At 34.5% G+C, this 13,331-nt stretch overlaps 1 protein-coding gene and 1 long non-coding RNA gene across 3 annotated transcripts; both read left to right on the forward strand.

The window, feature by feature from the left end:
• Positions 1-2,974: 2,974 nt before the first annotated feature.
• On the forward strand, positions 2,975-5,533 carry LOC112457248. Of its 2 annotated transcripts, none has more exons than XM_025020177.1 (6): positions 2,975-3,479; positions 3,588-4,181; positions 4,284-4,510; positions 4,596-4,810; positions 4,914-5,088; positions 5,251-5,533. In XM_025020177.1, exons 3-6 carry the CDS (start codon positions 4,507-4,509, stop codon positions 5,346-5,348), a joined length of 492 nt encoding a protein of 163 aa, XP_024875945.1. In that variant the 5' UTR covers positions 2,975-3,479; positions 3,588-4,181; positions 4,284-4,506; the 3' UTR covers positions 5,349-5,533. The 2 variants fall into 2 exon arrangements, with proteins under 2 accessions (XP_024875945.1, XP_024875944.1); XM_025020176.1 differs by having other exon boundaries at positions 2,975-3,474.
• Positions 5,534-8,045: 2,512 nt separating this feature from the next.
• Positions 8,046-10,087, forward strand: LOC112457249. The gene is made up of 2 exons (XR_003041077.1): positions 8,046-8,525; positions 8,932-10,087. It is a non-coding gene; the product is annotated as an uncharacterized LOC112457249 (long non-coding RNA).
• The last annotated feature ends 3,244 nt before the right edge of the window (positions 10,088-13,331 follow it).

The raw sequence follows: 13,331 nt of genomic DNA on the forward strand, positions 1-13,331 counted from the left end.
AGAGAGAGAGACTATTGAGTAAGATTATTTGCGTGTATTATTACACATGTCCTTCGGGGCGAAGCCCGGGTAACCAGCTAGTAAATATATATGATTGTATATAATTATATATCAAATTTGGTACTTTATATAAAATTATAGTAAAACTTCGGATTAAGGGCGACCTCACCGATTTCAATGACCTTGATACATGTTGTCAAGGTCGTGACCCCGAGTGACCTTCAGAAAGTTTCAGCCATCGCTCGTTATTTGTTAAAAAGTTGTTAACAAAAAGAAGTTTGGAAAATATAGCAGCTATTTTGAGCTATTTTGAGCTATTTTGGAAGGCATAAATGACTAATATATATGTCGAAATAGTTCACGCATACACTTTCCACGCGAGACAAGTTGTCACATGGGTTCGTGGTGTGCTGTACAAGCTCGTTTATCTATACTAATCTATAAAATTCTTACGGGTGTGGTGTATGTTTGAACGTTTTTAGAACGTTTTTAACTTAAAAACTATTGGACCAAATTTGTATTAAAACATTATAAAATAGGGGTAGAATTTTTCGGGGAGTGCTATAGAGTGTATAGTTTTTCGTTATTTATTTTCTGGAAACCGATTTTTCGAATTTTTCTAATTTTTACGAGAAATAATTGACCGAATCTCAAAGAATTATATATGAAACAGGGGTAGAATTTTCCGGGGAGTAATACAAAGTGTATAATTTTTTGTTACCGATCTTTTTGGAAGCTGGTACCAAAATTTTTTTAATTTTTCGGGAATTAATTGACCAAATCTCAAAAAATTGAATTTTGTGATATAAAGTATAATTTTTCGTTACCGATCTTTTTGGAAAAATAATTGATCAAATCTTAAAAAATTGTATATAAAACAGAAATAGAATTTCTCGGGAAGTGTTATAAACTGTATAGCTTTTCGTTACCGATCTTTTTGGAAACCAATATCCAAAATTTTTCAAATTTTTTGGGAAATAATTGACCAAATCTCAAAGAATTGTATATAAAACAAGGATAAAATTTTCCGGGGAGTCCTATAAAGTGTATAATTTTTTGTTACCGATCTTTTTGGAAGCCAGTACCGAAATTTTTCCAATTTTTTGGGAATTGACCAAATTTAACAAAATTTTATATATATACCCACACAACACACTGTATCCTGAGGATATCCCAAGATTGTCCCAGATTTCCAAATACGATCTCACGGATATCGCAGCAGATTTTGCCCGGGATATTTCAATAGGATATCGTGAGATATCCTATTATAATCTCACGATATCTAAATATTCTGCCATATCCGTTGGCTTTGCATAAGATATCTTACGAGATCTTCTGAAGAATATCCTTTAGGATATATTAATTTGAATTGATAAATTATGCTTTGCATAAGATATCTTAAAACTATTATAGCACATATTTTGCATGTCATTACCTTACAAATATAATTTTTCAATTAACTTTATAATTATATAATTAATTCTATAAGAAGATCTGTCAGGCGGCGTAGGAGGTCCCCTTCCCACACAGCACAGGTAGATCCTGAGAATGTACTCAGTATATTGCAAACGTAGATTGTGTATATCCTGTTGATATTCGAAATACGTCTATGATATTTTGAGAATGTACTGAGAATGTTCTAATGTCTACCCTAGAAGCTTACTCAGTATATAGGGGAAAGTTGGATATTACCGCGCGGTTGTCAAATCCGCGCCATTGTTTAACTCAATAACTATTTGTATTACGCGCCTACAATGATGTTAATATCACAGAGTAACACGAAATACCCCACCCGCATGCGCCGTCAATTCGTTCCGGTCGTCCATGTAAAGACACTGCGCTCTGGAAGCTTTTCTGCTTATTTGTTGCAATTTTGCTGGTAGTTTCGATAAGAGGTGAGTAATATAATATTTACATTAAAGAAATAAATTTGACGGATTTGATAGGCTAAAACACTCTAAAATTAGGTTGCAAAGTGATTTTAGAAACACGCGTTTCTTTCCTATATATTTTAAGGTTGTAAAGTGAAATAATTGAGTTTGATAATTTCACGCCTAAGGTATAATACTCATAGGTATAACGATAACTGTGTGTTAAGAGTTACCAAGACTGTTTAGTTTACAATGTAAGATGCATACAGAAAAGATCGTTGCTTAGGTTTTGATTTGAATTTATAATGATCGTTATTTGTTAACACATTCACTTATTTTTATATGTAGGTACCTACCAAACAATATTAATGCATAAATATAAAAAAACATTTTGTTATTGTGTTCTACTTCATGTCACTGGCTGAAGCCAAAGTAATTTTTATAGGCACGGTTTTATTAAACTGGGCATGATTTTATCAGACCTGGTCACGATATTATCAGACCAGTTTGATAATACCGCGTTTTCTCATTTTTTGGAAAATTATTAATATTTCAGTTTGTGATTAACTTTCAAGATTATTGCTATGATATGTAGATAGCCAAATAAATTACTTATCTAAAACTGCACATTTTGTTTTTTTGAAGCATTTCTGAGCTTAGATATACGCTTCAGTTCTTAGGGGCTTGGTAATTGCCAACTCTCCCCTACTGAGAATATTTTTTGGTATATTGTGAGTATACCCAGGCAGCATGCTTATGTTCGCCGAATGTTAGTTCTGTGTTAAATATGTTTGCTGTTTGATTCCAAACAGTCAGCTAACAATTTGAAAATAAATTCTATCAGAAAGTTATGATTTAAACGTTGAACGAACATTTGGCTGCAACACTTCGAGCGCCATCTAATAATTCACTTTCGTTAAAGTGAAACTACGTAGCCAAAATGGCGTCAGTCCGTTAGCCAAAGTGACAAGTGAGGACTCATCACTACCGCACAGATGTTGGACACATACGCATCAGGCTCGGTACTTAGGCTGGATTCGGGGAGCGCGCTATTAGCGCTATTTGCTTGTTCTATCCTTGTTTTACACCTGATGAGCGATAAAGACAGAATGATGCAATAGCGCTAATAGCGCGCTCCTCGAATGCAGCTTTAATGTTCTAAGAATAAACATATTGCATCATTATGCCAGGTAAGTCTAGTGTTTCTTTTCTTATGGAGGATTATTAGAGACAAACATTTTTTAGTGGATGTCGGATCGTCGTCGTACGTCGAACATCGGACTATATGCAGGAATTACATATAACGTTGTTATGGGCTAGAAATACGACGCAGGGTCGCGTGATCGTTATTTCTGATTTGCATCAATAAAACGAGTGATTTTTGAGATTTTCGCGTGTGCGACTTGGATTCTTGATTCCGACCGTTCACAGACTTCGTCGCCGACTGTTGTTGGTTGCGTCGTTGTGGTTCGATTTTTCGATGTGGAAATTTCTGGAAACATTTGGGACAGAATATATGGGCCGTATTGACCTCCATCGGGAGGCCGGAGCCCGAGCAAAATAAAAATAAGAAGAAGAAAAAGTGGGCTAGTCGTGCATAGAGGTTAGGTAACCGCGCAGTTACATTAGTTTCTATATGACAATCATGATTGCTTATTTGTTACGATAATTAGTAAAAATTGATGTTTTATAGTGTTTTTGTGTTTTGTATTTCAGATTAGGAAGGTGGAATAAGTTAATTCACAAGACTCTCTCAATATTATTATAGACGTCAGATATATTTTATAACGAACATTAGCAATGTCGGGGAAAAAACTTGTCGGTAAACGTCAAATTCAAAAAAAGGCACAGATATCAGTAAATAATTCGGTACAAAACATATCGAATAATGACTTTTTGGAAGAGGGGACATCGCATGATCCTGCAGCTGTTCTTTTCTTCTCCCCAAACACAAGTTCTTCTCGTGCTTTTTTGAGTGATGAATCTGTAACCTCCTTTTCAATTAATAACTATGCTATGGATTTTACAAATGTAGTATTAACTCCGACAAGAATGGCTGAAATTTTTATTGATTGTATTGATAGTAGTTTGTCAGAATCAAATTAAGATCCAGACAGTGATTGTATTGATAGTAGTTTGTCAGAATCGAATCAAGAACCAGATATTGAGCCATTAGTTGTACGCCTTCGAAGATGGTATTGTTCTTCGCGTGTTAATTTGACTCAGCTGAAAATGTTGCTAACTGAACTTAAGCCTGATCATCCTGACTTGCCTTCAGATCCACGGTGTATAGTGCAAACACCAGTCTATGTAAATATTAAACCTTTAAATAGTGGTGGTTACGTTCATGTTGGTATTAAGCACGGGCTCGTGAAACGTATGGAGAGTGGAATCAAACTGAATTGTTTACAGTTGGATATAGATATAAATATTGATGGCTTGCCAGTCTCCAAAAGCAGTTCTGTTGATGTTTGGCCCATACTAGGTAGATGTATTGGATTATATGACCAAAGAAGAATAGAAGCAGCGATAAGAAGTAGAAAAAAAAAACCTAACCCATAGTAGAAACAGCGATAACAATTATACAGATTCTGATCATGATAATCAAGTTGTAGCACCAAAAAAGGCCACTGGCATGGGTAAAATCCAAAACTTTAGTATCTCTTTTATTTGCAACAGAAGCAGTGTATAGATACTAATTTTCAATTATTGTTATTATTGCAGATATGGTAAAAAATCTGGTTTATATGGTAGAGATTATGAAGGAAACTCAACGTAACCATGGAATATTATTGGAGGAAGTAGTGCAGCGACTCAGGAATAAAGGAATAATCTTATCTCATCCTAAAGGAATGCCACAAATACCCCTTGAAAATATCAATGAAGCAGAAAGAATGGAGGAATGTTTAGCTTCATCTGCAGCACAAATGGAGTACCTTGTAAGTACAGATTTGAAGTCTATTCATTGGTTTTTACAGCAGAACATAAGATATTCTTTTACAATAAATTTTTGGGATTGAAGAAAGTGTTGAATGTTTGCAGACTAAAAGACTTTCTACCGAAGGTGGAACATCAGTTGAAGGACGTGTTGACCGTATTATGAGAAAATTGCTCACACGCGCAGTTGGCAGTCTCTACAGTTACATGGGGAGAAGACAAAAAGGGAACGACCCAAAACTTGCTTTTTCTCCTACAAACATGTATAAAGCTGTCAAAGGTATGATTGCTTCACAATTTTAGTTTATTGAAGTACTACAGAAATAGTCTGATATAGATATTTCTTTTCTTTTACAAAACGACTAGAAGATTTTTTATTCAGGGCTAAAAATATGTTATGACTACGTTAAAAAAATTCAATATTGCCTGTTTTTTTTGTCAGATGCAGTGTTACTTGTACACCCAGATGCCAATGGAAGAATTATTGATAAATCAATAATGGACTACTTGCGTTACTCACTTTTTAGGACTAAGAAATAAGTCTTTATATAGATATATAAAGACTTTTATATAGATATATATAACGAACAGTTATATTACTGTTACTTTGTGTTTGCCTGCAGTGGCACTTTGTTATAGAAATATTCATTGACATAAGTTTGTGAAAGATTACATTAAATTGTTACAGATGCATGTTCTATAATTTATTTTTCTTTAAAGTACAAATTATATTTATTCTTCTTTATAGTACAAATTATTTAATAATATTTACTTTTCTTTATAGTGCAAATTATAGAACTTATTAACGTATGTTAATCAATGTATATTTCTTTCAGACTAATATGTGATAGATATGTGTCAAATTTATTTTGTATTGAGTCAGTGAAAATCTCTCAATTTATTATTATAAGATGCTTTATTATAGATTCTTAGAAACGAATATATGAAATGAATATGAATACATGCAATTTTTGTTCTAAAATAGTTTATTGCACTTACAGTAGAACCCGCTTATAATAATGTCTCTTACATATGTTTTCCCGCTATAACATTTTGATTCACCAAGCAATATCTACAAAATGAAATATATCCCGCATTTAACGTCGTCTCGCGTATAACGTTGCAGTTTTCCGATCTAGAGCTTGTACATTATAAACGGGTTTCACTGTATTTAACAATTTAAAAGAAAAGTTAATAAAGAAATATGATTTAAAAAATGTGTAATATTATCCCCATGCCTCCCGTACAGAGAATATATCCCCCGCGCTTTGCGTTATCCGAATGTTTAACGAACGCTCGCCAAACGTTATATCGCGAACATTCTCTGAACATTCTTCGAACACTACTTAGACGCGAACTCCTAACAGTTATTCAGGTAATGGTTGTAACATTCAGCGAACACTCGGAGAACATCAACATGCTGCCTGGGTATTAAAAAAATATTTTGATCACATTATCAGTATCTACTAGAAAATATCTCCTGGTATTGTTGCGTTAATGCAAACAAATTTTTGAATTTTGCTCTCTGTCGACTCTTACCGAGAAAGTTTAATGCCCTGCAAAACAGGTATAAACGAAGGCCCGGATGAGCAGCACACTTCGTAAACAAAAAGGTTATGTCAGAGGCCCTGCTAGTGAGCACGCCCTAAATATAAGAGTCGATGTTGAATCGTAATATATATATATATATATATATATATATATATATTGCAATTAATTTCACATAAGGAGGTTCTACAGGTACTCTCTAGTCAGTTGAGAGATGAAGAGAAAATCTTCAAATTCATCGATTCTAAGTATTCATAAAATATTTTCGTGAATTTTGATGACGTTAGAGCTTATATCATATCCATATTAGTCGAAGCGAGGAATAATTAAAAATATCGTGTAAGTGCTCCTTTGACTCTGGCGGCTTATAATGGAAGAAAATGTGGTAACGTCGCGAACTTGACAGTTCTGCTCATATGACCGTGGTTATTTCACAATTTCACATAATTCTAGAGCGAGTACTTCTCCGTAAGCGCTCGTAAACGTTAGGTGCTTAAGTTTGAGGTGCTGTCATACTGTGGTGCTGTACTGGCTGTACACTTTTCACGCGGGTGCAGTCGCTGCGACATTGCCAAATCTCCCTTGTTATTCGAAGCACGCTACGTGAACTGTGATATGGCCTGTTTCAATAGCCAATATCACAAAATTTTACGCGATAACCCTTGTTTTTCTCGATATTTCTGAAAAGCTTAGATTAAGATCTATAAGAGCTCCGTTTTTTGAATCTCTGGTAGGTTGCCTTTATATAATTAATATCTCGTTTCCTGTCTCCAAGAGCCCCTCTGCCATATGTAGCTTATGTTAAAAACTGTGATTTCAAAATTCATTTTTGCAAATTTTTACACGGTAACCGATGCTAAAATTTTTCGAGCACTTTTTTCGCATCTTAATTTATACGTCCATAAAGTTTTTTCCAATTTTTAGATACATTCATTATCTGTAGAACCTCCTTAACACATTCACCAATAATGAAAATTATTTAGTCATAAAGATTTAATCATAAAGATAAAATAACCCAGATAACGTATGTACAACATGTCTTAAAGACGTCTTAAAAGAGACGTCTTCAAGACTTTCCGAACAGACGTCTAAAAGTTGTTTTCTATAAAACATTTTTTAGAACATTACAGATATTTACATTAATTGCGTTCCAATATGTGGCGTACAGTTGACGGCAGAATAGAAACAAATTTTTTTGGAACATTTTTTCCAGAGAACACTTTAAACGTCTTAAAGGCGTCTAAAAGACGTGTCTTATGTTTTTATAAGACGTCCAAGTGTCTTTTAGACAAAAACTTATTGATAAGAAAAAAAATATGATTGAAGAGCTAGTGCTGCTTGATAAATCGGTATATGTGAATAATTTAATATCAAGAGGCATGTGTCTCACGCTAAGTGTCGCTAAGTATATTTACAATAGAGATTGCGGTTTTTTTTTTAGAAAATTATGTAAGTATTAAATTATTGATATACCGGTGTATTAAATAATTCTAGCTTCTGTCTCCTATTCTTTCTCTTGTTAACGCGTTTTTAAACAGTTTCGCCTTAATTGCGTAATTGTATGACATTAAATAATGCAAAATATCTGAGTGTCGAATTAGCTAGCAGTAAATATATTTACAGAACGCAGTCTTAGTTATATATAAATTGGTCACGTCGCCTTTTTAGTTGATAAATGTTACAGTTGATAATGACTGCATTCCGATATTTACTACCAATACTGAAAATCTATAGTGTACGTTGGGGACAGAAAGGTTGTCCGGTTGAGTTTCGGAATGCATCCCATTCAGAAGTGGATAAGCACTAATGAGCACACAGCTTGCGCAATAATTCATTATAAGAGCAGACAAATAAGATGTCAAATATATTGAAATGTTACAAAAATTGGTAATTGCTGATGACATAGTAACTAGATATTAAATATATAGAATGCGGGACTAACTGGACAATTTTTCTGTTTCCACCTGTACACTACAGATTTTCAGTACTAGTAGTAAATATCGAAAATGCAGTCATTATCAACTGTGACATTTATCAACCAAAAACACGACGTGACTAATTTAGATATAACTAAAACTGCGTTCTGAAAATGTGCGTATAGTGTACGTGATTTATTCGAGTAAACAAATTTTCAGTACTGGCAGTAAGTACCGGACGCAGTTATAGCCTGTGAGTATTTACTGCCAGCTAATTTGGCACTCAGATATTTTGCATTATTTGATGTCACAACCACACACACTGAACAAAAAATTTTTTGTATTTGCGATTATAATTGCATAGTAAAATAATTATGGTACGGGTTACCATTTTATAGTTACTATTGCTATAATATTTGTAAATATAACCTTACAATAGTTGCAGTTATCACAATTTTACTATAATTTTTAGTTGTCCCGATTGGGGGACGTCTTTAAGACGTTGTTAAGACGTCTAAGTGTTCTCTGAAAAAAATGTTCCAAAAAATATTTTTAATTAAAAATCAATAAGATGTCAGTAAAATTCTATTTTTTGCTTTTTTAAAAAGCCAATCATTCAACAACGCTTTTAAATCATGCAAGAAAAAAAATTGTTACAGTTTGGTCGCTGATCGAACAGTCATCATTATTTCGCAGAATGGTGCAGCAAGAGGCGGTGGTAGTAAGGAATGCCGTGAAGCGTTATGGAAAAGGACAGCCGGTGCTCGACGGTTTGAATATGACGGTTTCACGGGGTATCGTGTAAGTAACCATTATTTATCATGTCAATGCAAAAGATTAATGGCGTTTTCGATTTACTACTCGACCCGACTCGGGTCGCATCAATGGACGTGGAATACATAAATAGATATGTATGTATTCCACGTCAATGATTCTAGAGTCCTGTATACATGATGCGACCCGAGTCGGTTTGAGTCGCAAATCGAAAACGCTATAATCGTCTTCGCTATCAATTTCCGCTTTGAATGAAATTGTAAACGAACAATCCGAGTTTTTCAAAAAAAGTCATCGAGAAGATACTCCCTAGGGAGAGAAAACAATGCAACAAAGATTGCATTAATGATTAATATGTACTCGTGATTACTTGCGCGATTTTTAATGTCATTCAGCAAACCTATATACAGCATATCTTTTGCGGTAACATGATACTAATTTCTTCATCTTTCGATATATGTTGGAAATTGCCTCAAACTGTCGTCACGCACTTTTCCGCGTACATTTACCGATTGCTTAAATTGCCGTTGCTTGCAAAATGCATGAAAAGATAATTGTATAATTTTTTAACGAATATTCAGTCAAGAAAATCTTTCAGGACTTATCAGAATCATTAGAATATTATTTAAAACTTGTGTCTAATTTTTAAGGTAATTTTATTTATACATTCTATGGTAACGCTTCTCTAACCGCTAGCCAAATACTTGTTAATAATTCGTTAGGATTAGGGCTTATGTGAGAAAATAAAAATGTGTTAGGCATATACTTAGCGTTGTGTAACATTAGACACAAACGCGCGCATCATACGCACAAATTTCAAGGCGCAATAGAAAATTAATAGACGGATTTATGATTCTCGATAATTTCCGAGCCGAAATAAGATTCTTATTTCAATGCATGAATAATCTGTAAAACTCGATATGTTCAATAACAATTTATAAGACTATGTATAACTATTAGTGATCTTAGTCATCTAACGACTACACGTGTCGACTTGTCAAAAAATATATGTTTTGTAGTAAATAAATCTTGAAATTTTTACATCGCATTCTCTTTCAATTCTCTTCTTGTCTGAAATTAAAGTGTCCTGGTAATATTTGTCTATTTCTTTTATTATATTCTTCGTTTTTATTCGAAGGAACGAAAAGTGTTCTTTGAAATTGAGAAAACACTTTCCAGTTGACTAAACCGTTCTCCATTTTTTTTTCGTGAGAAGTATGTACCTATAAATTTTTTCGACTTTAACGAAGTTTCGTTTTTTACAAGATTTTTATTCCTAAGTGCTTTTATTTTAAAAAAGAATGTACTATTAATGATAGAATTATCATCGGACACGTTAAATTTTTGATTAATTGGAATTTTAACAATATAGTAGGAATTTTATCCTTGATATCATCTTTGTTACGTTTTAATAATTCCGGATGATTTATAACATGTGTTCTGTAGGTGTGATATAATTACTCCGTGTATTTTTCCAAGATTTATCTTTATTTTTTTTCAGTCTTGTTAATTTCATTAAGATTTCCTTCATTCTGTTCAGTTAAGGTTTCTTCTTCAATTTAAATTTTCAGTGTTCGAAATAATGTTCTATCTTCCGGAATATATTTATTGTCTTTCGATTCCTCCGTGCTGTCGTTGATTATCTGCTAAATTGTCTAAAATAAGTTCAACTTGTCTTTGTAAATTCAAGAGTCTCCATTTTGAGATGTAATCGAGATTATCGTCGTGCAATTGTTGCCATTTTATATAAAACGATTTGATTAGCCAGAATATAGCTTGTTGAACCGACTTGGCTAACTCAAGAGACAACTCATTGAGAGAAATCTTTCCATTTCCAATGCAAATTTGAGGTAAGAGAGCATCCAAAACAATAAAAAATTGTTTTTGTCGAGACTCATTGAATCCTGATATTCTTGGAGTACATGACGCAAAATTTCATAGTCAATTCAATTCTGATGAGTTAGTTTCTCATTGTAGTTATCACGTTCTTGCGTTATCAGTAATGTGTCACGCGCGGCAAAATATTTTCATATGTTCATATGTTACTTCCAGCCTGTAATAAAAAATGTAAAGATTAATTATTGAGGCAAATAAAAAATCAAGAGACACGGTAGTGTCTCGCGCCAAGTATACACGAAGCGAGATTGTACCGTGACTTTTTTACGCGATGCGAGTTGCGAGCACTTGATATTATTAGATCTTAATAACCGCTCAACCGATCAAGTTCTAAGTAGAGCCAATCGATAGCTTAGGTTTGAATTATGTAATAGAAGTGTTTTTATTTTTCTGTTACGTGCCCTACGAGCGGAGATATCGCGACGCAAAGTTCAAATCTGAAAATTGTACATTAAGATACGGACTTTTTTTTAAGGCCCCTGGATAGTCTCGGAAAATACAGCGGTCGAGTGGCACGACACCTACTGGAGAAAGCTTTGTAGCTTGATACAGAACTGGTAAATTTAAGGGGATGCTGGAGCCGTCTGTTTTACCGGAATTTTTTGTCGGCACGTAGCGTCGTATTAATTTGACAGAATTAAAAATCCTTCTCCAGAATTGCAGTACATACATTAATGATTCGGGAGAACTCCGATTTTATATAGAAAACAAGAAAAAATTACGGAAGTACAGATTTCCTTATCCTACTTTTATCCCAATATGGCGTCTCGAGTTGCGGCGAGCTGTCAGCTCGTCACAAGATGTATTTCATATAAGAGATATACCATTGGTACGAACGCGAAAACAAGTTCCCCCGAATTGCACAACAAGAAAAACATCGATAAACCCTCAAAATCAAGATTTGGAAGCGTAATATAAAAGTATAATGTCGATGTGCATTGTGCGTATGTGTGCGTGCAATGTAGCGTGCTATCCTTGTTTATATCTTTGTCTATACAAGAACAGATTCAGTCGATAACATAGAAAATGGTAATTTTGTCGGTTATACAGACGGCTCCAGCATCCACTTAAGCCGCGAGTCACTCGAGAGTCAGCTGGTGGGGGAAACGCACACAAGAGAAAGCACGTACCTGTGCACTCAGATACGTTCTTTCTCTTGTGTGCGTGTGCCTCACCAGTCGACTCTCGAGTGGCTCGCGGCGGAAAACACGTCAAAAAGTGGACAATTGTCTTGCGGAAAATCTCATTGGTAAAATAACTCATTAATGGTACTAAAAATTGTGCATTATTAAGCTTCAGTTTATTGGTTATGTCAATGTGCTGTCCATTGCCTCAAATAATAATCCAATAAAGTGCCATAAACCGTTTTCCAGAACAATGTTACGCCGGCCGCATCAACTGTAAATTTTTTCTTGCTACTACTTTCGTTGTTACTACACTTTCTATATTAGGACCAGCAAATTAATGAGCAGATAAACATATAATATGCTTTCATCTTTTATTTGAGCACTTATATTCAATCGTACGTAAGAATTGTTCATATTTCATCGTCTCGATTCAAGATGGCTGACATGGGCATCCAGGGCCCTTAAGATACGTCGTTCTCATGTCGTTCTCAGGGTGAAGTCCCATGAAGCCAGCGTACGGCGTACCGGCGTATGGCGTAAAGAAGCTTGGGCTAATCACAGACTTTACGCTCGTTTTCGATAGCACAGATGTTACGTTGGTTTTTGAAGCGTTTCGGCGTTTATGCTATAATGATACACACCCACGTACGCGCATATTGAATATTGCTTCATGTATGAAAGTATGTGTTAAAAATTGCGTTGAAAATTTTATCGGTTGTCCCATGGGGCGTATTTACGCCGGCGTAATGATCAATAAGCCAATCACAAGACCCCTTGAGCATCCATTTTGAAAATAAGCTTTGTAAAACAACACTGTAATTGGCTTATTAATCATTACGCTGCTTAAATACGCTCCATGGAACAGCCGATGTTTGTGCTGGCGTAACGAAAACGAGCGTAAAGCCTGTGATTAGCCAAGCTTCTGTACACCATACGCCGCGCGCCGGTACGCCATATGCTAGCTCCAGGGGACTTCACCCTCAGAATGTCACTTTCACGCTTTTGAGTACAGATGGCTCTGATCTGATAAATCACGTGCGCGTTCTTATCGATTCAGTAGGTAAGTATATCAAGTCGATATAGACTTATCGACTAAGAGGAAGATTTCTAACATATATATTAACAATTATTTTTTTAAACCACGTTTAACCACAGTAATTAAGTTATTTATGTTAAACTAATTAATACTTTTTTAAAATAAATAAATTACCTGACACTAATTATTCATTATTAAAAAAATTAATAATTATAATTATTATCCA

Source organism: Temnothorax curvispinosus, unplaced genomic scaffold (genome assembly GCF_003070985.1).
Source record: "Temnothorax curvispinosus isolate PA1 unplaced genomic scaffold, ASM307098v1 QBEX01007678.1, whole genome shotgun sequence".
NCBI classification, from domain to species: Eukaryota; Metazoa; Arthropoda; class Insecta; order Hymenoptera; family Formicidae; genus Temnothorax; species Temnothorax curvispinosus.